General features: G+C 43.7%; 1 protein-coding gene across 1 annotated transcript in view; it reads left to right on the top strand.

Annotated features, from left to right (window-relative positions):
* CLVS1 (clavesin 1) overlaps positions 1–22,358 on the top strand; it is a 60,771-nt gene extending 38,413 nt beyond the window's left edge. The window contains exons 4-6 of the mRNA XM_028736867.2: positions 9,713–9,823; positions 14,101–14,336; positions 21,582–22,358. Coding sequence (XP_028592700.1) covers positions 9,713–9,823; positions 14,101–14,336; positions 21,582–21,669 — 435 coding nt within the window. The 3' untranslated portion in view covers positions 21,670–22,358. The remainder of the gene's footprint in view (positions 1–9,712; positions 9,824–14,100; positions 14,337–21,581) is intronic.
* The last annotated feature ends 2,257 nt before the right edge of the window (positions 22,359–24,615 follow it).

Here is a 24,615-nt window from a genome sequence, read left to right as displayed (position 1 = left end):
GAGAAGTCCCTGGCTGCTCACTTTCCCATGCTTGGATGTACAGATACTGCCAGGCCCAGGGTCATGAAAATGCACAATAGAAGTGGCATAGAAATGGCATGGATCCCCTTGATAACATGCCTCAAGGGCACAGCGCATTTTGAAAGAGACTCCCAAATGACCAAGAAAGGCATTTTAAACACAGCTTTTGCTTTTATCCTTCCAGTTGCATGCAAAATGTGACCCCTAGTTGGTTGCACACCTTCATTCTCTCTCTATCTCAACCTGGTTGCCACCCTTTGCACCAGGGTCTCAAGGCTGGTGCACCCCAGATGTTATTGGACTACAACTCCCATCAGCCCCAAGCAAAGTGGCCGGTGGTCTGGGGTGGTGTCAGTTGGAGTCCAAGAACCTCTGGAGTACTCCCTGTCAGCTACTTTGTATCTTGGGGTTGTTAATCACTCATGTACCAAAATGTTATTACCATCAGGTAAGAATTGGATTGGCTCTGTCGGTGTGCTTGTGCAGCCCTGACCTCAGAACCACCTGTCCCTACCTTTGGATCATTCCAGGGAACAGCAGTAACACTGCTTTTCTTTGGGGTGGAAGGGGGTATTTGGTGCCAGCCATTGCTGGTTATGTGGCAACATAAATGAGTATAAAAGTAGGATTGAAATGTGAATGCATGAACAGTGGATTGAACTAAAATGAATTTTTTTTAGAACAACAACAACAACCAAAACTTAATTTGGGCATCAAATCAGTCCCAGGAGATTCGGTCTATTGATTGCACTCTTCCTATTAATTTAACAGAGAACAAGATACATGGTAGCTGTGGAACTGTCTCTTCCCTTTCCACACTAATACTTTTCTCCTTGTCCTTAATGCTGCACAATACAAGATGACAGAGCAAACAAGGAGTAAATTAGAAAAGCAAAATCCGCTCCAGGGTTGTTGGTATTCCCTGGATAGTCTGATTTGGCTTAGAAACGTCACTTCTCCGAGATAATTATCTGCTGCTGGTCTGATGACTTTAAATGAGCAATGGAAAGCTAATAGGTTACAATGACCCTGAAGCTTACTAGCTTGCAGACATTGTGAGGTTAAAATTAAAAGAAGACTCGAGATCCTGAATCAACAGTAGCATTCATTTCACAGCCTTGTCTGAATGAGGACAATGTGGATAGCCATCATTCCAAGATGATGTGGTTTCCAGTTCTATAATTCTGTTAGGAAGCCTAAGAAGAAGAGACCTGCTGGATCAACCTATCTGGTTCAGCTTCCTGTTCTTGCAGTGGCCCACCAGAACCAGGACCTAAGTGCATCAGGACTTCTGTTCCCCAGCAGCTGATATTGAGAGAAATATCTCCTCCATTGCTGTTGGCAGCACACAGAGCAACCCTTTTAAAACCATTCAGGTTGGTGGCCATTAGTGAAGGCAACAGTGGAGAATATTCAGAATGGATTTTTTCCCCTGCAACACCATTTCAGGTTGTGCATCTCTCAAGCCTGAGCCTTACTTTTAAAGGAGTGCCTTTGGCATTGTTTTGTATATTGGCCTTGGTCTATGTGTCCTTGAATACAAGGATATGTACCGGAGGATCTGTGTGATTGTAACTGCTACATCTGGTGCTCAGAAGCATACTGCCTCTGACTGTGGAGGTTAAAAAAAATATGCACTGCTGAAACAGAACCTAAATGTTGGTGGGGTCACGTTCTTTTCATGTTGGTGGGGTCACGTTCTTTTCTGAATACCAGTTTCTGGAAAGCTCAGGAGGGGAGAGTGCTCTTGTGCTCAGGTCTTGCTTGCCAGTTTCCCACAGGCATCTGATTGGCCACGGTTGCTGGACTAGATGGGCCACTGTCCCATCTAGCAAGCTCTTCTTATGTTCTCTCTCACTCTCTCTCCCCGCCCCCTTTTCTTCTCCACTCACTGGGCTGCCAGGAAATATCCCTTTCGCTAAAGATCTGAACTGATCGCTTGCAGACGCCTTTCTGATATACAGTATTTTATTTTTGAGATTTTAATACCACTTTGGGGCCTAACAAAGGCCCACAAGAATGAAAGAACCAAACCAAACACCACCTAGTTACAAAAATGAAAACCAAAACCTTGAAAACCAAAAGTGGCAGAGTTAAACCTTCTCATATATATTGAAAGCCATTAAATAGTCACACAGAATAAGAAAGTTTTCACTGCCTGCCAAAATGGCACCAGGCATTGGGGCAGGGCTAGGCTCATCTCCTTCAACTGGATGAACCACCAGCAGGGGGCTGACATGGAAAAAGCCACACCTCACATTCCCACCAACAAAACTTATTTTGCTGGTAGGGGATTTAACAGGATCTCTGTAAATGACCCCCCCCCCCAACCTCTGGGCAGGGTTGTACAGAGGAGTCAGTCTTCCAGATATCCTAACTTAAGTCATTTAGGGCTTTATTGGCAAACACTTCTCCCTTTTCCTCCTTCCATTCCTCCTCCCATTATCTCCCTGACATTCCCCGCTTCTCCCTCTAGGCTCCCCCCCCCCACCCTGAAATTAGGTCAAGGCCTACATTTTCTCCACCCCTGATGTAGAGAGCTCCAAAGTGGCACACTTAGCATTATATATATATATATACACAGTATATATGATTTCTAGAGAGAGCTATAGAAATTTCAAGGCTATGGTTTATTTTGATGGATCATAAAATAGGACACTGTTATTTTGCAAAGGCAGATCAAAACTTCCTGAGCAAGTACTTTGGCTCTGCAACTCGTTTTATTTAACTCATCTGTCAACTGCAAAATAAACAGAAGGCATGGACATCTCATTATATTGCAAGAATGATTATGGGAAACAATTGTTAATTGCTCAGTTTATTATGTACTGAACACTACAAGAAAACAAACACATTGGAAAAATCTATAGGGTGTCTGCTAAAGGATTAAATATGATAATTCCCTGGTGCGGGCCAACTTATTCCAACGGAGTTTGTGAAGTAGAAAAATAACTTAACACAGATTCTGCTATAGCTCTCTATTATTTAATCTGTTTTCTAAGCAAGGAGGGAGATTGAAGATAGTGGTTATGCTTGGAGACTAGCAAAGTGAAAATTCAGTTCTGAGTACTGATTTTAGTTCTGAATACTACATTTTTTTTAATGGACAGATGCTTCCAGATTGTCAGCACTGAACTATACCAGCTACAATCACCTAACCAACTAACCTAGGGTGTCAAAAATGAACCCGGGCTCAAAATGGTGTAGGATTCTTTTCTCAGTGTAATTAGAAGCTGTTACTATTACATCTGCAGCACTGGTTCATATAGGGATACAGAGACTGTATATACTGGTTCATATAGGGATACAGAGGGATATATTCAACACCTAGATTTCACTCTTGGTCTGAACGTTTCCTACTTGCTGCCTCACTTTGGGTGCAAGCCAAGGTATGTAGGTTTACACTGGAGTCACGCTATATTTTTTAAAGGACAAGGCATGGTGTGCAATGTTAAGTTTTTAAAGGGGAGGGAATCCAGCTCTCTGCAGCAATTTTAAGCTAAAATTAGTCATATTATTGTTTATTACTGTTTATTATTATTAATCACCTCCTACACACACATCTCAAGGTGATGTGCAAGAAAAACAATTTAGAAAAACACCCCAAAGTGCAGATATATTTAAAACAAAAACATGAACGTTCACCCAAGTATCCTGTTCAAAATGGCAATCTGGTGACACTATAAACAAATTCATTTGTATCCTGGATTTGCCCTTTTAAATGGCAAGGTACCAGCTCAACTGCACTACCAGGTCCTGCCCCTATAGAGCAAAGCTCCAGCCTGCATTGTTTGGCAGCAAACTGGAGCCTGAAAATAAATCTGTTGACAGAAAAAGTTTGGGTCTGGGGCAATTGCTCACATTACTGCAAGTGATTCTTGTGCTGTTCTTTACACAAATGGACTTCATGCACATAAAGAATGGCATGGGGATTTACTGGGCCAAGGAGGAACAATCTAGAAATGTTTTATCACCACATGTCCTGGAAATAAATCAGCTGGAACCAAGGCAGTCAGCATGCACTGGAATCATATGGCGGCAAGTGAATCCACTAACCAAGAGGAACTTTTTGAGAAACTGTATGGATATAATACAGGCATAGGGAAACTCAGCCCTCCAGATGTTATGGGACTACAACTCCCATTGTTCCTGACCACTGGTCCTGTTAGCTACGGATGATGGGAGTTGTAATCCCAAAACATCTGGAGGGCCAAGTTTGCCTATGCCTGATATAATACTTACTAGCCTTAGAAAGCTATAAATCCTTAAAATGAAAATATTGCATGTTCTGTTTAAAGGCAAGAAGCTTTGTCTTTCATGTTTTTTGTGTTGAGCAAGATGATCTTTTGGGATTTAAATATTTTAATTTGTGATTTTAATGCCTTCCTAAATATAGAAGAACTTTAATCTTTAAAAGTTATTGTTTCGATTGCATTGGATCTTGGAGGATGGTACTTTTATCACTGTTATACTAATACCAGCGGTATTGCACTGCGGCATTTCCTGGGAATATGCTTCAATCATTAACGCTTCAGTTAGCAATTTTGCTTTGCAAAGGCTACAGCACAGGAAGAAAAGGTTAAATGCCCCCTCCATGTGGACTGCCATCTGCCTGGGGTCAGGCCCACCTTCAGCTGCTAATTAAAAATTGAACAACATCACCAAACAGAGAGCACCAAACAGTACGTTTAACCCAATCTGTTGCTTGGCCCTAAATAGTTTTGTTTCAGCTATACTATTGTAGATTTTGTTCAGGGACCATCTGAAGATGCAATACGTATACTGGCTCTAATGCAGCTTTTAAGAAATACCTTTCTTGCTTTGCATGTTAGTATATTTAGCATTTGGCAACAAAGATGCATTAGGTTTCAGCAGCATGCTTCTACAAGAAAGGAGAATGTGCTGCTGGAGGCAGTGGGGAGAATAGAGAAATACTGACACGTAATGGCTTTACTTCCCAAGTTAGCAAAAAGAACCTTGGGGAAATCAGAAAACAAATGAGTAATGTGAGCAGCAAACCTCCATGGCTCCTAGACAGTGAAATAACAAATTACTGTGTTTGCAGGGTCCTTCCTCCCCACCATCCACCTCCCTGTGCCTTAATTCTTTTTTTCCCTACTGAGATACAATGTGCCCATCTCACATTCTCTCTGAGAAGAGGGAGAGAGTGGGACAGGCTCAAATCACAAAGAAAGGTCTACATAGTTCACACACATGAAGCAAAAGCTTTTTTGCCTTCAACTAATTTGTCGATGTATTCTATATACCACTGCAGAATCAGAACCCCATAATGCCATCCAAAAATTATATCTAGGTCTACTTCAAACAAATGCTTATTTTAATTAGCTAGTATCTGACCAAGTCATTCTCAGGATAGAAGCATTGAAGTCAATGGGTTTAACTCTTGAGTATAATTTAGCCACTTTTTGATTGGTGATTTACCAAGTTTTGGTCTATTAATTTCAATAGGTTTACTTGAGATAAAACCTAGTTGGTGACCACATTATATTTCTCCTCCTCTAAAGATCCACTTGGTTAAATATCCACCAGAAGTTAATGTTTGGTTTTCAGCTGTTGCCTTTATAATTATACTTTTATAGGTTAGGTTTTATCCTGCCATTTTTTTAACTGTTTAGGGTTTTTTTTGTTTAGCTAATGCTTTGATGTTTTTAATGCTGGTGTTGCTACCTGCTTTTTCAAGAAAGGTGGAGCAGTGGCGTAGCATGGGTTGTCAGCACCCGGGGCAAGGCAAGTAATTTGCACCCCCTAACCCGTGGATTTGCGCCCCCTAACCCTAACCCCCAGATGTTGCGCCCGGTGCGGCTGGCCCCCCCTGCACCCCCCACGCTACGCCACTGAGGTGGAGTAACTCTTTTCGATGAATACATTTTACTTACTTAATTAATTGAACCTGTTGTTTCTTGCCCTGAACCTCCATGATAGAACAAGACACAAGTTCAAAGTTTTTTCAAAACAATCAGGCAAGAAAATTAATTACACCTGTTAATGGTGAGTTGGCTAAATCACATTATGCCATTATAATGAGAAACTAGGAAGGGGAGATGTAGGTTCTAAGGCAGGCATAGACAAACTCCAGCCCTCCAGATGTTTGGGACTACAATTCCAATCATTCCTAGCTAACAGGACCAGTGGTCAGGCATGGTGGGAATTGTAGTCCCAAACATCTGGAGGGCCAGAGTTTGCCCATGTCTGTTCTAAGGCTTATAGTTAGAAATATTTCCACAGACTTTACTGGGGTGACATTTCTGTAAAGATTTCTCCATTTTTACTGTGTTATTTGGGAAATGGTTTGCTGTGTTTTCTCCTGCCAATCTAGCAGTTCAAAAGCACATCAAAGTGCAAGTAGATAAATAGGTACCGCTCCGGCAGGAAGGTAAACGGCGTTTCCGTGCGCTGCTCTGGTTTGCTTAGTCATGCTGGCCACGTGACCCAGAAGCTGCACACTGGCTCCCTTGGCCAATAAAGCGAGATGAGCGCCGCAACCCCAGAGTCGGTCATGACTGGACCTAATAGTCAGGGGTCCCTTTACCTTTACCTTTTTTTGCTGTGTTTTAGTCTAACAGTGGTGTAACATGTCTGCAGCTTTTATTAAAAGGAAAGTCTATTATTCAGTGGTGATGGCAGCGAAGAATCTCTCCATTCTAGTACAGGACTTTTTACATATTGGAGGTGTATTGGTAGAAACCTCAGCAGCTCACTGTGGCTGATTTGCAAGGCATTTTCAGAATGAAATTGCTTATATCTATAAGAACCTAGCAGGCCAGTTTCCAGTAGTGTGCAGAGTGCTGCCTGGTCAAGTGTTGGTAGATGAATTTCAATTGATAAGACTCAAGAATGTGGATAAGGTACTTTGATAAGTGCAGGGAACCGTTGTGTTCTTGATCTTTTCCCTTGTGGCTGATAACATTTTGTAGGGATGGGACCACCAGCTGGGCCAATGAGATAATAAATGTCCCTCTGAGGCAGTAGTGGGACCATTCCTTAAGAAACTTTCTTTGGACCCAGAAGATCTTAACAACTGTAGGCTGGTTGCACATGTCCCTTTCCTGTGCAAGTCTCTAGAGAGAGAAGTGACTGACCAACTCCAGGCAGTCTTTAATAAGTTTTCTTTTCTGGATCCAGTTGTGGTTCAGGCACATTTTAGGCACTGAGACTACCTTGGTTTCCTTGTATGATAGCCTATGTGAGGAGAGAGATAGCAGAAGTATGTCTGGAGTTTGGGAGTGTTTTAAAATTGTTGTAAGGTATCCAGAGCACCCTGTTGGCTTTTACTGTAGTGTTATGAAACTCTTGGAATCCATGTGAAATTGCCTGTAAGCTGCCCATTGGGCATCCAGCTGCAGAAGGGGCCTGTTACTCACATGGTAATAATAATAATTTTATTATTTCTACCCTACCCATCTGACTGGGTTGCCTCAGACATTCCAGGCAGCTTCCATCAAATATAAAAGCGCAGTAAGACATCAAACATTAAAAACTTCCCCATACAGGGCTGCCTTCAGATGACTTTTAGAAAAGTCAATAGTTGTTTATTATTATTTCCTTGACACCTGACAGGAGGGTGTTCCAAAGGGTGGACACGGCTACCGAGAAGGCCTTCTGCTTGTTTCCCTGTAACCTTACTTCTCGAAGGGAGGAAACCACCAGAAGGCCCTTGGAGCTGGACCTCAGTGTCTGGGCTGAATGATGGGGGTGGAGATGCTCCTTCAGGTAGGTCACATGGTTTGCATGCATAGGGTCCCAGATTCAATCCCTGTATGGGTGCCAACTCCTGGGAGCCAAGCTCCCCCCCCCCCGAATAATTTTTTTTTGGGGGGGGCTGCCCCCAATGTTAAAAAAAAATAAGGAGGCAGAGGAGACCCAGCCCAGAGCCAAGCTTCAGTGACCAGCTCCTCCTGCTGCTGCTGCAATGGAAGGGAAGGAGCAGGGAGGCAGCCCCTGGCTGCCAGCAGTGGTAGGAAGAGCAGAAGGCAGCTGAAAACCAGAGAGGAGGAACCACTAGCCATGGAAGCCATGCTGCTGCCGCATTTGGCTCCACCCCTGGCTCCTCCTGAGGTTGTGATGGAACATTGCGCATCATGCGCACGTCACACATGTGACATCCCCCCCCCCAATCTCCCTTGCAAGTTGGCACCTCTGAATCCCTGGCACCTCCAGGTATGACTAGGAAAGACTCCTGTCTGAAATCCTGGAGTACTGCCACCAGTCAGCACAGTTTTCCATGTGTCCAAAGGGATACACCAGGCATAGGCAAACTCCGGCCCTCCAGATGTTTGGGACTACAATTCCCATCATCCCTGACCACTGATCCTGTTAGCTAGGGGTGATGGGAATTGTAGTCCCAAACATCTGGAGGGCTGGGGTTTGCCTAAGCTTGGGATACACAAATGAATGTGTGTGGCAGTTTCTCTGTCCCTGGCTCTCAGGTGATAGAGAGCTGCAGCCTTCCAAGCAAAATGTAACTTACCGTTGACTCTTTGCAAAACTGTGCTGATTTACTCCCACTGGGACTCTAGCAAAGCCCTGTTCCTGCCAATGAGAGATGCCACAGTAATTGACGTAGAAATACTCTCCTCTTCCCTCAGGGGTAATGATGGGAATATTCACAAAGAATGCTGCAATTTAAAAACCTTTTAAACTCACCCTCATTGCACTTTGCCCTGATGCACAGCTCCTCCATTGTCACAACACTGTTGCATTTTAGTTGACAACATGCTTTAGGGGCAGTTCCTTGCCAGTCAGCTTTTTTTAAAAAAACAATGACGACGACAACAACACTAAAAAGGCTCCTCTAATGCTCTCCAACAGCAGGCAACTTGTTTTTCTTTGTGGGTGTAATTACAACATATACTCAGGCATCAGTGTTCCAAAATGACAGAGGACGCCAGTCTATTCCCTGTCTATTCTGTATGAATCTAATGTTGAGATTAAATAGAATTCATGATAGAAAATGACCCCGGAAAAAGTCTGCCCTGTCTTTCATCCATGTTATTCTGCATACCTGAAATAGGATCCACCACTGCAGACAACTCTGGGAGAAAGGACTCTACCTGCATGCTAATTTGCTGGGTATCTGTACAAAACCTCCAAAAGCAAGCACTTGTCTGCGTCAGTTTCCATGGTGCTGTCACGCCGCTCCCTCTCAACAGCTTCACTTATCAACATTTTCCACCCGTCTTCTTCTTCATAATGTGCAGTTCATTCACCCAGAAAGTTCAGCTATTGTAATGATGGCTTGGGGGGAGGGCAGAGGGGGGAAGGGAAGGGATCCGGGGTGAAGAGGTGAGCCGTGTTCACAGAGGTGTATGGGAACTTGGCTCTGTGACACAATGGGGAATTAGAAAACACACTCTCTCCCGCATTCATGCTGCGCTGCTTGCAAAGAAAGATACATGCACATGTACACACATGCGCGCGCGCGCGCACACACACATACACACACACAGAACTAGGGATGAGTCTGAGACTTTAAACCACACACCCACATCCCTGCAGCTGCCCCACTGTGCAAGTGCTAAGAGAATGTTAAGGCAGAAGCTTTGTGTGTGTGTTTGTGCTGCAAAGTAGTCGATCCTAATGCATCAATTAACAGCCCAGCCTGTAGACCCGCTCCTTGCCTACCTAACTGGCTGCCTCTGTTAATTGGCTTCCGTTTCTTTCTTCTTCACAGGACAGCTTTCCTGCTCGCTTTGGAGGAGTCCATTTTGTGAACCAGCCTTGGTACATCCATGCCCTATACACGCTCATCAAGCCCTTCCTCAAAGACAAGACAAGGAAAAGGGTAATTAGAAAACGAAGCAAGCCCCAAGCCCACCCCCCCCACCCCCAGTGGCACAAGGGGGTCCTTGCTTTCTGCGCCTCCTCCTTTTGTCTTTGTGTGGTTTTGCTTTGCATGGCCTCAGGACAGCAGCGCAAGCTGACGCCTCGGTTGGAGTTTGCCAACAGCCCGTATGCAATCAATATTTCAGCAGGAGACAGTTATTTTCAGAATCTAAGCCAGGCACCAGAAGGGGGGAAAAACACACCTTTCATTGTGTACAAAAGAAAGACACCATTTTATAGTATAAACACACACAGCTACGGTAGAGTACTGGGGGTGGGGAACCCACAGAAACTGTTTGAAGAGCCCTACCCATTACAGATGAGCAGAGGAACCTCATGCTATGGGGCCTCTCTGGCCACATTCACACAATACATTTAATGTGCCATAGTCATGGCTTCTTACGAAGAATTCTGTGAGCTGTAGTTTACTAAGGGTACTAGGAGCTGTTAGGAGACCCCCCCCAAGCTACAGTTCCCAGAGTTCCCTGGGAAGAGAGATTGATTCTTAAACCACCCTGTGAATTGTCGCTCTCTGAAGAGAACGGGGTCTCCTTACAACTTTCAGCACCCGTAACAAACTACAGCTCCCATAATTCCTGGGGGGAGACATGACTGTTTAAAGTGCTGCCATAGCACTTTAAATGTATGGTGTGAATGTGGACATTTCTCCTCCCCAGCTCCTCAGACCACATCCCTAACTAGCTGTGCTCTGTACCTTCCTCAAGTGAATTTGTCTGGCTGGAATGTGTCTTTGAACTGTGATAATGCCCCTTGCTTGCCTGGACAGAGGATGGGAAGGTACGTAAGGAAACCTCTGGTTTTTACGTGGCTGGCACAAAGCCTCCCATACAATTGTTAGAGTCACACACATTGCTGCACCCATTTTTCTCTCTACTTCTGCCCCTTCCTGACATGTGCTGCCTCTGCTCCCAGATGTTTCCCCACAAGGCATTTCATCCCTGTATTACAGACATCTTGAGAGAAGTCTCCCATTTTGCTTCCTCAGCAGATTGCTTTTCTTGTAAAAGGGTGGGTGGGGGAATAATTGATGTCACCCAAATAATTCAAATTCCAAGCACTGCTGGAGAAGAAGCAGGACTTTATTATGGCAAAGGACTTGGGAATATTGATTCCTACTATATACCATTTTTACTACAGCCTTCATAAAACTATGCTTGAAGAAGGTACTTTTCTATGCAATTCCTCTAATGGCTAGAAAACTAGCTGAAGAGGCATGCTTGATTGACGTAGGAAAGGAGTGTGGATGGAGTCAAAGAAAGTTTCTACAGACAGAACTTCATACTCCCAATCCAGGAGAAAAACTGCAAAGAGCAACACTTTTGGTACCAAACAGGAATGCAAAGAGAAGCTTCCCAAATTGACACTCCACACCCCCCCACACACAAAAAACTGTTTTGTTACAGTGAGATAAGTGGAGAAAGGTAATTGATAGAATACACCCAAACAACCATCATCCTTGGCATCTGTCTGTCTCAAGAGAAAAGGGAAGAGTGCACCATCAGGGGTAAAGTCAAGCTGTTGGAGTTACAGCACTTGCTGTGGCTGTAGAAACCAATAAGGGAGAGATATGTTTTATTGCAGCTGGGGAAAATGAAGGCATCCTGTTGTGCTGATCAGGGCTGGATTTAGGTTTGATGAGGCCATAAACTACTGAAAGTAATGGGGCCCTTTATATGTCCACCTGTCCTTTGTCAACAACAAATTGTCGCTGTTTTTTGTGTTGAATATATGCTATATGGTCATTTATGGACCTCATAGGTATCGAAAGCCATTTGCACATGCAGAATGTAGGCATCCTATATATAGAAATGAGCAAGCCAGTGATATTTTAGGAAACAGGCTAGCAGGTGGGGCCCAATACTTACATCATAGGAGCCTACATAACACAAAACACTGTTGCTGTATGTAGGTTTTATTTTATTTGTTTTTTATCTTATATTTTGGAAATGTACATCCAGTGGGTTTTTTCCTTTACATTTTTTGGGGAGCCCAAGAGAGTGGGGCCCTAAGCTGTAGCTTGTTTAGCTTATACGTAAATCCGGCACTGGTGCTGAATTAGGCATTTCTCTTCTCTGCACTCTTCCTAGTGGTCATTCCTCCTCTGGTCAATGCTGTGGATACATGACCTGACTGTCAATGCTGTGGATACATGACATGATCTACACTGTAGTCATCAGCATGGGATTCCCACATAGCAGGGTTGATGTTGCAAAAAACTATAGATGTAGGGAAAAGAATAAAAGTGAAAGGACAGGAAAGGACACTGACATAAAAAGCCCAGACAGTAGTAAGGGAATCATTTACATGGATTATAAGATGAGCAATAACAGACCGCTAAAGAATATTAATAAGGGGCTCAGCAAGTTATGGCATTTGAATGTACCAGTCTCCCTTAGGTAAAGGTAAAGGTACCCCTGCCCGTACGGGCCAGTCTTGCCAGACTCTAGGGTTGTGCGCCCATCTCACTTAAGAGGCCGGGGGCCAGCGCTGTCCGGAGACACTTCTGGGTCACGTGGCCAGTGTGACATCGCTGCTCTGGCGATCCAGAGCCGCACACGGAAACACCGTTTACCTTCCCGCTAGTAAGCGGTCCCTATTTATCTACTTGCACCCGGGGGTGCTTTCGAACTGCTAGGTTGGCAGGTGCTGGGACCGAGCAACGGGAGCGCACCCCGCCGCGGAGATTCAAACCGCCGACCTTTCGATCGGCAAGCCCTAGGCGCTGAGGCTTTTACCCACAGCGCCACCCGCGTCCCTCAACCAGTCTCCCTTAGATGCATTTAAATGCATCTCCTGCAGGCATTATTGTCATCATCATCATCCTCAATTAAAATTTCTATTCCATCCATCCTCCTGTGCATCTTAAATGTGCTTTCCCAATGTTTTTAGTGCTCGCCCTCCCCTTGGAATTCTATTGAAGGATATAAATGTGAGTGGTATGCACAAGCCCCAAGTGTCATCTCAGATCTGCATTTGTGTGTCTGTTTGTTTTCAATAGCAGTGTGTTCCTGAGTTGCTCTGTGCACTTTCTACTTTGATCTATTTTCGAGTTCTCAACAGATCTGTATAAAACAAAAACCTGTGCTTCTCCACTTAGTACAACGGGGAACCTAAAAACGACTACATGTTTTTTAGCCTTTTGGCCAAAGTAAATGAAATTTATAGGCACAGGAGTCCCTCCAGAGTGGGTTTTAACAAAAAACAACAACCAAGAGCTCTTTCAATTTTGGGCAGCCCCACTTCTTGCAAAGCCTTGGAGCTAGAGAAACACAGAGATATATGGGAAACATTGATTGTTGAAAAGGATAGAAACAGAGTGACAGACATGAAGCTTTTGTGAGAATCCCAATCTGACTCAGCGGGGAGCTGGAATAATTGACATTATGCTTCAACTCAGGGGGGAGACCCTCAAATCCCCCCCTGTTCCCCTTGCTATGTTCATGCAGAGCAGATGCACACCCTTAATAAGTATCCATGATAAATAATAAAATAAATGAATGCCCCATCAGCATGTTGAAACAGAAAAGGCTTGCCTTTTTTTAATCAAAAGAACTAGCAAGGTGTGCTTTATGATCTCAGCAGCCAGAAAGCCCATGCCATAGTGTTGGGGGCAATGGCTGTGTGAAGACCACACATCAGCAGGCAGCAGTTTTCATAGCCTTCAAAACAGAATTTTCATCAGAGATTCTCCTTCCCATCTTAAGACATGAAGGGATTTATCCTAAGCGAAGCCCTACGCTCTGATAAAGTTCATAGGAAGTGAAAACCTTCAGATATCAAAACCAGTAGCTTTGAATAACCTAGAAAATTACCGCCAAAAGCCAGCACAGTTGCTGCTCATCACCTTATTTTTGCTGTGTTAGTGTCTACAACAGACCTGCAGCAAAATGTTGGAGTATGGATCGCTCCTGTTTGTAGCTGACTGACTGGCCATTGTAGCTGACTGACCCTGCCATTCCTCCCTCAACACAGCCGGGTTTCCCATTTCTGCTACTCTATCAATCACTCAGCATTCCATGAACATGTAGCATGCTCCAAACTCACATGCTGCTTTGGACTTTCCACTCCCACCTCAAAGATTCCCTCCCCCTAATATTTTTTGTACTTCGGCAAACCTTGAAAAAGTTTAAATATTAAGCATCCTTAATATTTTAACAGCCATGAAAAACTGAGAGCCAATGAACTGTGTTCTTGTCTGTTTTTCTTTTTTCAAAGATCTTTCTTCATGGTAACAATCTGAATAGCCTTCACCAGCTTATACACCCTGACTGCTTGCCCTCAGAGTTTGGAGGGACACTTCCTCCTTATGACATGGGCACTTGGGCTCGGACTTTACTTGGTCCAGACTACAATGATGAAAACGAATACACGCACACTTCCTACAACACCATGCATGTGAAGCACTCATCGTCCAACTTGGAGAGAGAATGCTCACCCAAACTCATGAAAAGGTAAGGTTCAGCCTCGGAGCACATGTTTAGAGGAAATGAAAAATTATCTGCTTTAAAACAGGAAAAGGAAATAATGCCTGACTGGAAATGCAAGGATTGCTTTGCCTTCAAGAGAGGATAATGACAATGGAAGAACAGCATCTATATACAAAGGATGAGGAACTTGTGGTTAGACTCCAACTCCCATCAACCCCAGCCAGCATGCCTAATGACCAGGGGTGATGAGAACCGGTGGTCAACAATATCTGAAGGCACAGGATCCCTATAAATAATAATAGCAGTTACTGGCCTGATGAAGATGAGCAAGTTGAAAGGAAAGATGTCTCACCAGTGTATTAAATGAAAATGTTTCATAGTAAAATGCTCTTTCATGAGGCAGTAACAGGATTATAGCTGTTCTGGGCCTCATTAATGATCGTTGATTTTGGCACATCCTGTCACACTTGTTCAGCAAAATGGAAAAAGAATAACCTGTGCAAAGAAAAGAGCAAAATATGGGGCCGGTTTGCATGTAACATTACCAAGTTATGGTTTGTCATGAACAAGCAAGTGTGCTGATGCCTGGAGAGAAAATTGTGGCTCCTTTACCCCCCCCCCACATCCTACCTTATACTAAGCATTACAGGTGAGCCCAGGCATGCAGTTTGTCTCATCCAACACATGAACTGCAACCAAGGTTTTTTCTTGGTTTATCGCTAATGGTTTGTTTGGGAAGACAAACCAGAGCCTGGTTCATACATTATGGTAAGTCATAGTTTGGGTTACCCTTACAAACAAATGAGGCCAAGGACCCATTGTGGGGGAAATGTCATGTCAAATTTGGCTATTTTTCAAGAACTGAGGCCAGCTGATCCAGTGGCTGCCATCCCCACTTTGTCGTCTCTTTTCACAGGTCTGGAAAACAGTTCACACAAACTAATGAGCTTATGAAAGGTAAAGTTGACTAAATCTATATACTGGTCCATGCAGACTCACAAACACAATCTTGAGTAGATTTAGGTTGCAATCTTATGCACATTTACATGGAAGGAAGCTAGCCTGAACTCAGTGAGAATTACTTTTGAGTAAATATTGCACTCTATGGGGTATTTTTTTACCTGTAACCATAAATACATATGAATATTATTGAAAAATCTGTAGTTGAGTAACAACCCAATGCACATTATTTACGCATATTTTATGTTGCCTGTATTGTGTGGTTGCTCTCCCCCCCCCCCTTCATAATAAACACAGGTCTGGTATTATAGCTGTATAGTTGGTGATACAGAATAGACATGACTGCAGTTTGGTATGTAGTTTTAAGCACATACCAAATCATGTACTGTGGTTTGTCTCTGATAGAAAATGTAAATGGAGTGGGATTCCAATCACACAATTAGAGATTTAGGACACTGGGAGTTTGGCCCAATAAGATAAGTTTGTTACGAGAAGACAAAATGCATTCTACAGCAATGGGAAAATGCGCTCTGCATTTCTATTCCGTCTCAAGGAGATATGCTTTGCAGCTCGAGAAATGGATGCAAGTTACTATGGCGACACCATTTCCCTCTGTGTATGCCACACATATGGAAAATGCAAGGGAAGCTAGTCACACTAGAAAGCTGAAAACAGCAAGATGAACATTATTATCATTATTAGTCACTTTCCCCACAGAAAAGTGAGCTCAAAGCAACCTAGAAAAACAAACATCAAAAACAAGTATAGAAGCATGAGTAAAAACAACTTTAAAGGCTCCTGTATGAGTCTGGGTAGCTCAGTTGGCTAAAGCATGGTGCCGATAACGCCAAGGTTGCAGGTTCAATCTCCCTATGGGACAGCTGCATTTTCCTGCATTGCAGGTGGGTGGGACTAGATGAGTGGTTCCAACCTTTTTTTGGCCATGCCCCACCCAAGCATCTCTAAAATCCTGATCCCCTCTCCCCCCCGTGACATATAATTCTTATTATTCAAAAAGTGAACTACTATTCACGCGGAGGAAGCCTAAAAGGCCATTAACTTGGTCTAAACAAGCTTGAATTGCCCCCCTTAAAAATCAATTTTCCCCCTTGTGGGAACCACGGGACTAGATCAGGCATAGGCAAACTCAGCCCTCCAGATGTTTTGGGACTACAACTCCCATCATTCCTAGCTAACAGGACCAGTGGTCAGGGATGATGGGAATTGTAGTCTCAAAACATCTGGAGGGCTGAGTTTGCCTATGCCTCGACTAGATGATCCCCAGGGTCCCTTCCAACTCTGCAATTCTATGATTCTATGTATAAAAGAACAGAAGCAAGTCTAATGCAGCTCTCTCCCGATCGACGAAAGCCTTGTGCTGTCAACTCTGAATTGGCAGTGGCTCTCCAGGGTCTCAGGCAGGCAGTCTTCCCCAGCCCTACCTAGAAATGTTGAGGACTGAAGTGGTGATCCAGCTCTTTGCTACCGCATGGACAGGCACATAGGTCTCTGCCTTTTATCGACTCAGACCATTGCTCCATTTTGTCTTACACTGGCTGGCAGTAGCTCTTCAGGATTTCTCTCCCAGCCCTGCCTGGAGTTGCTTGGGGTTGAAGACGGGACCTTGTGCATCCAAAGCAGATGCTTTGCCCCTGAGCTACAGTCCCTCCTCTCCACCTGGTGGAGGTGACAGGGCTTGAATACTGAAAAGCAACAAACCCAGAATGCTACTGAAACCAAAAAGGCTTTGCGTGTTATCAATAAGTAAATCAATAGCGGCTTGTTGGAAGGAAACATTTTCCCTTATTATTTTCTGCAGCAGGAATGAATCACTGGAAGATAATAGCCTAGAGGAGCCGGTGTAATGGGCAAAGAATTAGAGGGAAATGCGCAGATGGGAGGTGAGGCCCCAGTGAATAGATCTTTTGCAGTGTGGCCGGATTGATTGGTTACAGTGCACCAATTTGAAAGGCACAAAGCTCAGCTCAAGGGGGGAAGCTCAGCAGGATAGTCATGGGTTCCCCCCACCCACACATGGATTTCAGCAAATAAGGTTGTTAATAACGCAAAGGAAGAATAAAAGACGAGAAGTAAAAGACTGGGAATGAGAGCATGTGGGTTGCTTTCATTGTGTTGTCTCCCCCCCCCCCCCCAATACAGCCTAATCTTAAAGTGGAGTTGGGATTGTTTCATGTTTGAATAGATCTTTTTATAAGCTTTCACAGGTAAGAAAAAAAATGTGGCTCATAGTTCAAGACTACAGCTGACAGGTTAAATCAGAGCCTTAAGGCACCTTCATGTTTCCTATAGGAGTGCACTGGAAGGGGAATGTGGGTGTGATGGCTGAGTCTGTACAGATGTATATATAGAAAGATGGAGATAAAGATAGATGGTGTGTGTGTTGCAGAATATTTGGTGTGAAATGCTCCCTAGCCCAGAAACACATCTGCAGAGCAGATGCCATCATCATGGTTTTACCAGAGATGGAGGCCAGGCCTGGGAGCCAAATGCCTCATCCAGGCCTCTCCATCTGCCTCTCAGAAATCTCCCCAGGAAACAACCCTCACTGGGCCTTGCTTCACGCCCCTGTCTGTGAAGTATTTTTGACTGACTGGATTGTGTCCTTGAACTCCAATAATGCTGCTTGCTTATTGGGGTGAAGGGTTGAGAGGGGTATGTAGTAGAATAGCGTGCAGAGGGCAGAGGAGCAGCAGCCCCAGGCACAAATTTCTGAGGGGGCGCAACCGGGTGCCTCCATGACAGACACGCTCATCTAGGCTACATGGCTGAGCTCCTGCTGCCTTCTGGATCTGTGGGGAGGCAAGCCGTGACCTGGCTGAGCCTTTGGAGCTCCTTCTACTCATGGCTGGCAAAAAACACCCACACGCCCAGCCTCAGGGCTGGCCAAGCCGGGAGGGATAGCCACCAAGCCGAGAAGGCATATGGCCACCACCGCCATCAGTGGCAGCATTGGTAGCCATGTGTCTCACAGACTCCGTGTGCCCCCCCCCGGTGTGCGCCTCTACCCCAGCTGCCCTGTTCTCCAGGGAGCGTAATACTTGCCCTGCTCCGGACACCAGCAACCCATACTATGCCCACTGGTGGTATGTGAGTGTTTTTAGAAACTAACCTACAGTACAAAGGTAAAATTTGCATATACTGCTCTGCCCCTTTTTACCTCTGGCCTCAGCCACCCCTGGCATGCTGACCTATGTGTACTTTTGCCTGCAGCCGCATTTCCTTAGCCTCCAAAATACCAATCCTGTGTTCCATTCTCACGATCAAATGGAACAGAGAGCTAACACTTTGCTGCTTCTGGATCACATACACCCCATAATTGTGGTTTACATTGTTAAAAATAGTGAAGAAAGAGAGAGCCTAAAGGATATATTTGGTCTAAATATAGAGGAAGAGATTCTAAAGAATCAGGAGCGGTTTTAGATGTTTCGTTAAGACATACAAATGATTGGCCAGGATTACAAAATGGCAACCCAGGTCTGGCCCTACCATTAGATAGTGTGAGGAAGCCACCTGAGGCAGCTGATTTTGAAAAGGCAGCAAACTGTCAGTCATTTGGCCTGCTGCCAAGGAGACGACATGACACTCATGGGATTTTCATTCTCAGGTGCCAAAAGCACTCAACTGACCCTGGGTGAAATGCACTTTGAAATAGGTGGGGAAATGCACTATTATCCTCGTTGCCATAGGCAGGAAAATGTTTTGGATTTGCCTGGGGCATCTGTGAACTGGCTGTACAAGAGGGGGAGGTGCCTTGCTGCTGCTGAAATGAGTTTCACCATTACAGGGAAACTGTTTCCTTTGATTTATAGTGGACCAACAAATCACACGCGGCCCGAGCCCTCTTCAAGTACAGTGGTGCCTCGCAAGACGAAATTAATACGTTCCGCGAGTCTCTTCGTCTTGCGGTTTTTTCGTCTTGCGAAGCACGGCTATTAGCGGCTTAGCAGCTTAGCGGCTATTAACGGCTTAGTGGCTATTAACGGCTTAGCGGCTTTAAGAAAAAGGAAACAAACTCGCAAGAACTCGCAAGACGTTTCGTCTTGCGAAGCAAGCCCATAGGGAAATTCGTCTTGCGGAACGACTCAAAAAACGGAAAACCCTTTCGTCTAGCGAGTTTTTCGTCTTGCGAGGCATTCGTCTTGCGGGGCACCACTGTATTTGTTTGGAACCTCGGGGTTCCAAACATATCACTTGTGGGATGCAAGAGACTCCCTTTTTTAAATAGTCCCCTTCCGCAAGTTGAAGAGTGATTCAAATAGGGGTGGAGCTCCATTGCTCAGGGCTTCTATCCAATGCAGTTCCAAGTAACTTTCCTGTAAGGATTTACGCTGGTGCAATGGGACTTCCCCAACTCTCCTCCCCTGCATGTCCTCCCCAAATCTGCTCCAGAAGGATGCAGGGACCTAGAATTGATATGGGGATGCAGAACGGGGTAAAATCCTGTTATGCAAGTGTAAATCCTTGTATGTCGAGACGGCTAGTTAGCTCTGCAATGGATGCAAGCCCAGTTCTCCTGTCCAACCATCATGTTTTTACTGGAATGCCGCTAACTCAGGTTTAAGCCTGATACTTTTATAAACCAGCTAAAGGCGCCCTCAGTTCATGGCGTATGGTACAAGCTTACTTTGAGAGACAGAACCTTCCAGAATGGAAAAAAAAAGCTTTTTGTTTTCTCTCACTGAAGCATATACTTGCCCTTGGAAAGAAACCGCCAGCTAGAACTCAATTCCGAATACTAATCTCTTTTAGATTAGGGGTTTCAGGAAGAGAGAACACTGTTCCCATTAGTGTTCTGGTTAGCTGTTCTATTTTTACACTGCAGTGTTGCTGAAGGAACTGCTGGTGATTTTTATGAGGAACATAATTTGTACTTTCTAAATCCAGCTAATGCTTAGATGGCATCCAGTGTGAATGAATCACTAACTAATATTAACTCAAAGGCATGTTCCAAATCCCACAGTGAAGCTGGAACATGGTGCTCAGCTCCTGCGACAGACGATACCTGAAATCTAAAGGGCTACATTTAAAATATTACTCTTCCGTAACATTCATCCATCAATTCTTTTGTTCTTTGGTGACTCAGGCGGCTTCAAATGCTTTAGATATTGAATGGGATGAGGGTAGCAGACGGTGCATTTGCGCTCCAATGTTTCCTTTCTCAAAAATTCACAAACCATGTCTTTGAACTCCTCCTGGATTTGAGAGAAATTTAAACACAGTTTGGAGATTCTGGAGGATGAGGGGGGAGGGGGAAAATCAGTACTGCATTAAATCTTTAAAGCCCTAAATAACTTGGGGCTAGGTTACTTAAAGGATAGCATCTTCCTGTATGTACCTGCCCAGACCTAAAGATCTTTGCTGGAAGATATTCTCAGGTTTTTTCATCTTGCGAGGTTTGATGGGTGAGGCACTAGGGAGGGGCCTTTTCAAAGTTGTTGCTCCAATTACGGAATGTCCTCCCCAGAGGGGCTTGCCTGGTGCTTGAGTTAAGGACTTTCACTCAAAGTCCTTTTTAGTGCCACTTGCTATTTAGAACCATGTTATAGTGTATTTTAGTACCTGGGAGAAATTATTTTTAGCTGAGCTTTAAATCCTGTTATTGAATTATTTCATGCTGCTGCTGCTGGAGGAATTGTATTGATTTTAGTGTTTTCACATTATTTGATATTTCAGAATCAATATTATTGTTTTAAATTTTGTGTGAACTGACCAGAATATGTTGCTAATGGGCAGTCAACAACTGTCTAAAAGAAACAAATAAATCCAGTGCTGCACATGTGGGCACCAGCTTGTATGTTTAAAGCCGGGATTGGAAACTGGATCTGACAAGTGGGTCGGATCCTTGTTTCCAGTCCCTGCAGGTCAATTTTAACAGGTGGGCAGGAACACCCACCTGTCATACCCCCAAAGTAAGAGTCCACTTCATCTTAAAATAGCATATAAACTCAGAGGCTTAGTGTTACTTGGAACATCACTACCTGACATCAGGTAAACTACCAGGAACCTACCAATTTTGCCTATGACCTCCTCCAGTCTGACCCCCACCAATGTGCTAATAGAAATCAGCACTTTGCAAATGTTGGAATTTGCAAAATAATTTCACAATCATCAACACAAAGCCCACTACCTTTTTTTATACCAAGCCAGATGTTTTTGGAAATGTTAATTGCCTTGAGATTATATTGAGAAAGTCAATAAAATACTAAGACTCGGTATATTCTTGGAAAGACAAATGGCAGCTGAAGCCTTAAAGCCTAAGCAATGCTAACAGCTGTTCTTTGTTTTCAGGTCTCAGTCCGTGGTGGAATCTGGAACATTGAAACACGAGGATCAGCATGAGAATGAGAACACCCAGCCACTGCTGGCTCTGGACTGAGTCTGAATTCACTGCAAAGCGCACAACTGCACCATCAGACTTCAGTGGTACAAGATACCCATGAAGCAAAAGACAGGTTTAATACACATTAACACACATTCAGCTTGAAACAAGGCTCTCGGTCTTTGCAGAGCAAGTAAATGATCATCACCAGCCATCTGTATGTGTGGCCAAAGCCAATGGGGAGATGCCCTGCGGCCCAAGTTCTAAGCTAATGAGCCTGATTGCAAAGCAGAGCCCCCCCCTTGTAATTTTATGGTTTATGATATTAACAATGGTTGAAATGTTAGGGATGACTTTGTATGTTCATGCACTCAAAGATACATCAGTTGAGGTTTTCCCCTACTGTTTAAGCAGGGATATTCTCCAGTTTTATTAAAATGAAATTTAGATGCAGTACACCCACAAATATATATATACATTTCAAGTAAAGGTGTCTTGAGTTTAAATATTGCAGCAACAGGCATAATTTAGTTTGCAGCATGGAGAGAACACCTTGAAACCCGTAAGTCCTTACAAAGCTGCCTCCTCTGCGTTTTATCTACACACAACACACATACACGCACACACTAAGCAATCACCAGCAGAAAATTGTTCAACTCTGCAATATGTGATCTCATCACCTCAGCTATTTGCAGGGGTCACTTATTACAGTCCCCTGGAAAATAAATTCTTAACTTTTAAAAGTCCTTATAAACCTGTCAGCTCAATGTAATGACTGGAGTTGGAAACAGACACAGGCAATTTGAAAAGCAATTATTTAATTTTAACAGTGTGGGATCCACCCTCCCAAGGCAACTACAGTATGTGGGGTAGATATGTTGGTGGGGGGGGGAGGGGAAAGGAGGTGTCTGAGCTCAATGAGAACATTTACTGGTGATTAATGTTCCACTCCAGGTCCTTTCATTTAGGTCATTCCGGCAAATGAAAGCTCAGCAGAGCTGTTTAACCATCTTTTCTCCAGCAATCAGTTAAAGGTGTAGCCAGAGGGCCTGGCTGACTGCAGATATACGCTATGCTTATAATGGAAAGGGAAAACTTGGAATGAATTATTCAATATGCCTCCATTAGAAGGAACCATGGAAGAACAGAAAAAAGTAGAACTGAAATGCCAAAGATCATTTTGCTATTCCCGTCTTTGCTCTACTTGCAAAAGCAAATCCCATTCTTGCATTGAAAATAGTAATGGGGGGGGGGGGACTCCACCACATATATATATATATATATATATATATATATATATATATATATATGCGCGCTGTGGCTTTATTTCCTCAAAGAGATGGAAACATGTTTGTTGACATTTTGCAATAGTATGTAACAGCCAGTTAGCAATCCTTAGCCAAACAGTACAATTATGCCATATGCCCTGAAGGATTTGCTCGCTATCTCAAGGATGGCCAAGTAACGCTAAAGTCAAGGATGGGGAACCTGTGACCTTCTAGATGTCATTAGACTCCAAGTCCCAGAAGCCTCAGTCACCATAGCTAATAGCCAAGGATGATGGGAACTGGAGTACAACAACATCTGGAGGGCCACATCCTTCATCCCTGCCTTCGGTGAAGCTGAGAAACAATTGCAGTCATTTAGTAGAAGTCACATGTAATGAATAAAGCCATGATATGTTACTGGCATAATGTTTCATTGTTAGGGATATCATTCAGAAACTGTTTTATCTATTGTGTAGAGCTAAGATGCTTGTACAGAGTTGCAGCAGATATAATTTAGTTGCAGATTCTATTGCTCCAGAGGGCCAAATAAAAAAATGAACTTGGTCTCTCTTGTAAAATCAAAGTTCTATCAAATCAGTAATTATCAAGTCAGCCTTTTATTGTTTCTCAGTGAAATACAGGGTCTCCACCTTTATTACAGGTTTACTTTGGACTGTTGCTTCTGCTGGTAAAGTCCAGATTGTTTACTAATCCTTTGTCACAGGGGCCAACATAAAAAAGCTGCTTATCATTCATAACAGAAAAACTGAGGTTTTTACCACTGTATCTGTTTTCAGAAAAGTTTGCTGTACTTAACTCTCACTCTTACCACCATGGACTTTGTACCCTCTGTAAATGATGATCAAATGCATTGTAAATTTTGGGGAAGGTTGCAACAAGTATTAAAATCTTAGCTAAAGATCCATGTAATTTATTTTTATAGCCCAAGAGTATTAAAAGAAGCATTATGGAATAGCATCCATGGGTTCCCAAACAAGCAATTTCAACTCAGATAATAAACCTTAAAATGGAAAAATAAATAAGTAGACCTTTGTGTGGATTGTAAATGTACCCAAAAGGCCAGGACAGAACATAACAGGAAGTTTTTTTGCAACTGCCAAGGTTAGCATAAGGATAGTGCTTAAAAGGTTATTTCTGGCAGTGTTAGTTGGACATGTGGCTTTTGAAAGTGCTTCTTCCATTAGCAGCATGATGCAGAACTCTAGGAAGCGTACAATGGTAACAAGGAAAGGTCAAGGTTGACTCATGTATACACTGTATATTTGTGTGTTCTGCAGGGTTTTATTTGGTGTTTTTTTAGTATAGTGCCAAAACCTGTCCTCCAAAATTTCAAACGTTTTTTTCCCCCATGAAAGCTTTCATTTTCCTGCCTCACTGACAGCATGTTGGATAATTTCAGCTGGAGGTGAACTTGCACAGTGCTCATTGTACAATGGCAGTAGTGGCATGCAGTGATTAATTCATAGGAGAAGACTTAGGGCCAGAGGTGCCAGCTTGCAAGGACAATGGGGGGACTGACGCTGTGCTCGTGGTGTCAGAACGTCCTGACATCGTGCGCATGAGCATTGCACCTCCCTCCCTAAACTGGGCAGAAGTTTCCCGGGCTTTGGGAATGAGGTGCCAGGCTTTAATAATTTAATACTCTAATTTACCAGGAGCATTTAGGGGACTAGTCTAGTCCCCCTAGTCCACTGACTGCACACCACTGAATGGC

The sequence above is a fragment of the Podarcis muralis genome, chromosome 8 (genome assembly GCF_964188315.1).
Source record: "Podarcis muralis chromosome 8, rPodMur119.hap1.1, whole genome shotgun sequence".
In the NCBI taxonomy this organism is placed as follows: Eukaryota; Metazoa; Chordata; class Lepidosauria; order Squamata; family Lacertidae; genus Podarcis; species Podarcis muralis.
The sequence above is the reverse complement of the archived record's forward strand: the minus strand, read 5'-3'. Positions and strand labels throughout refer to the sequence as shown.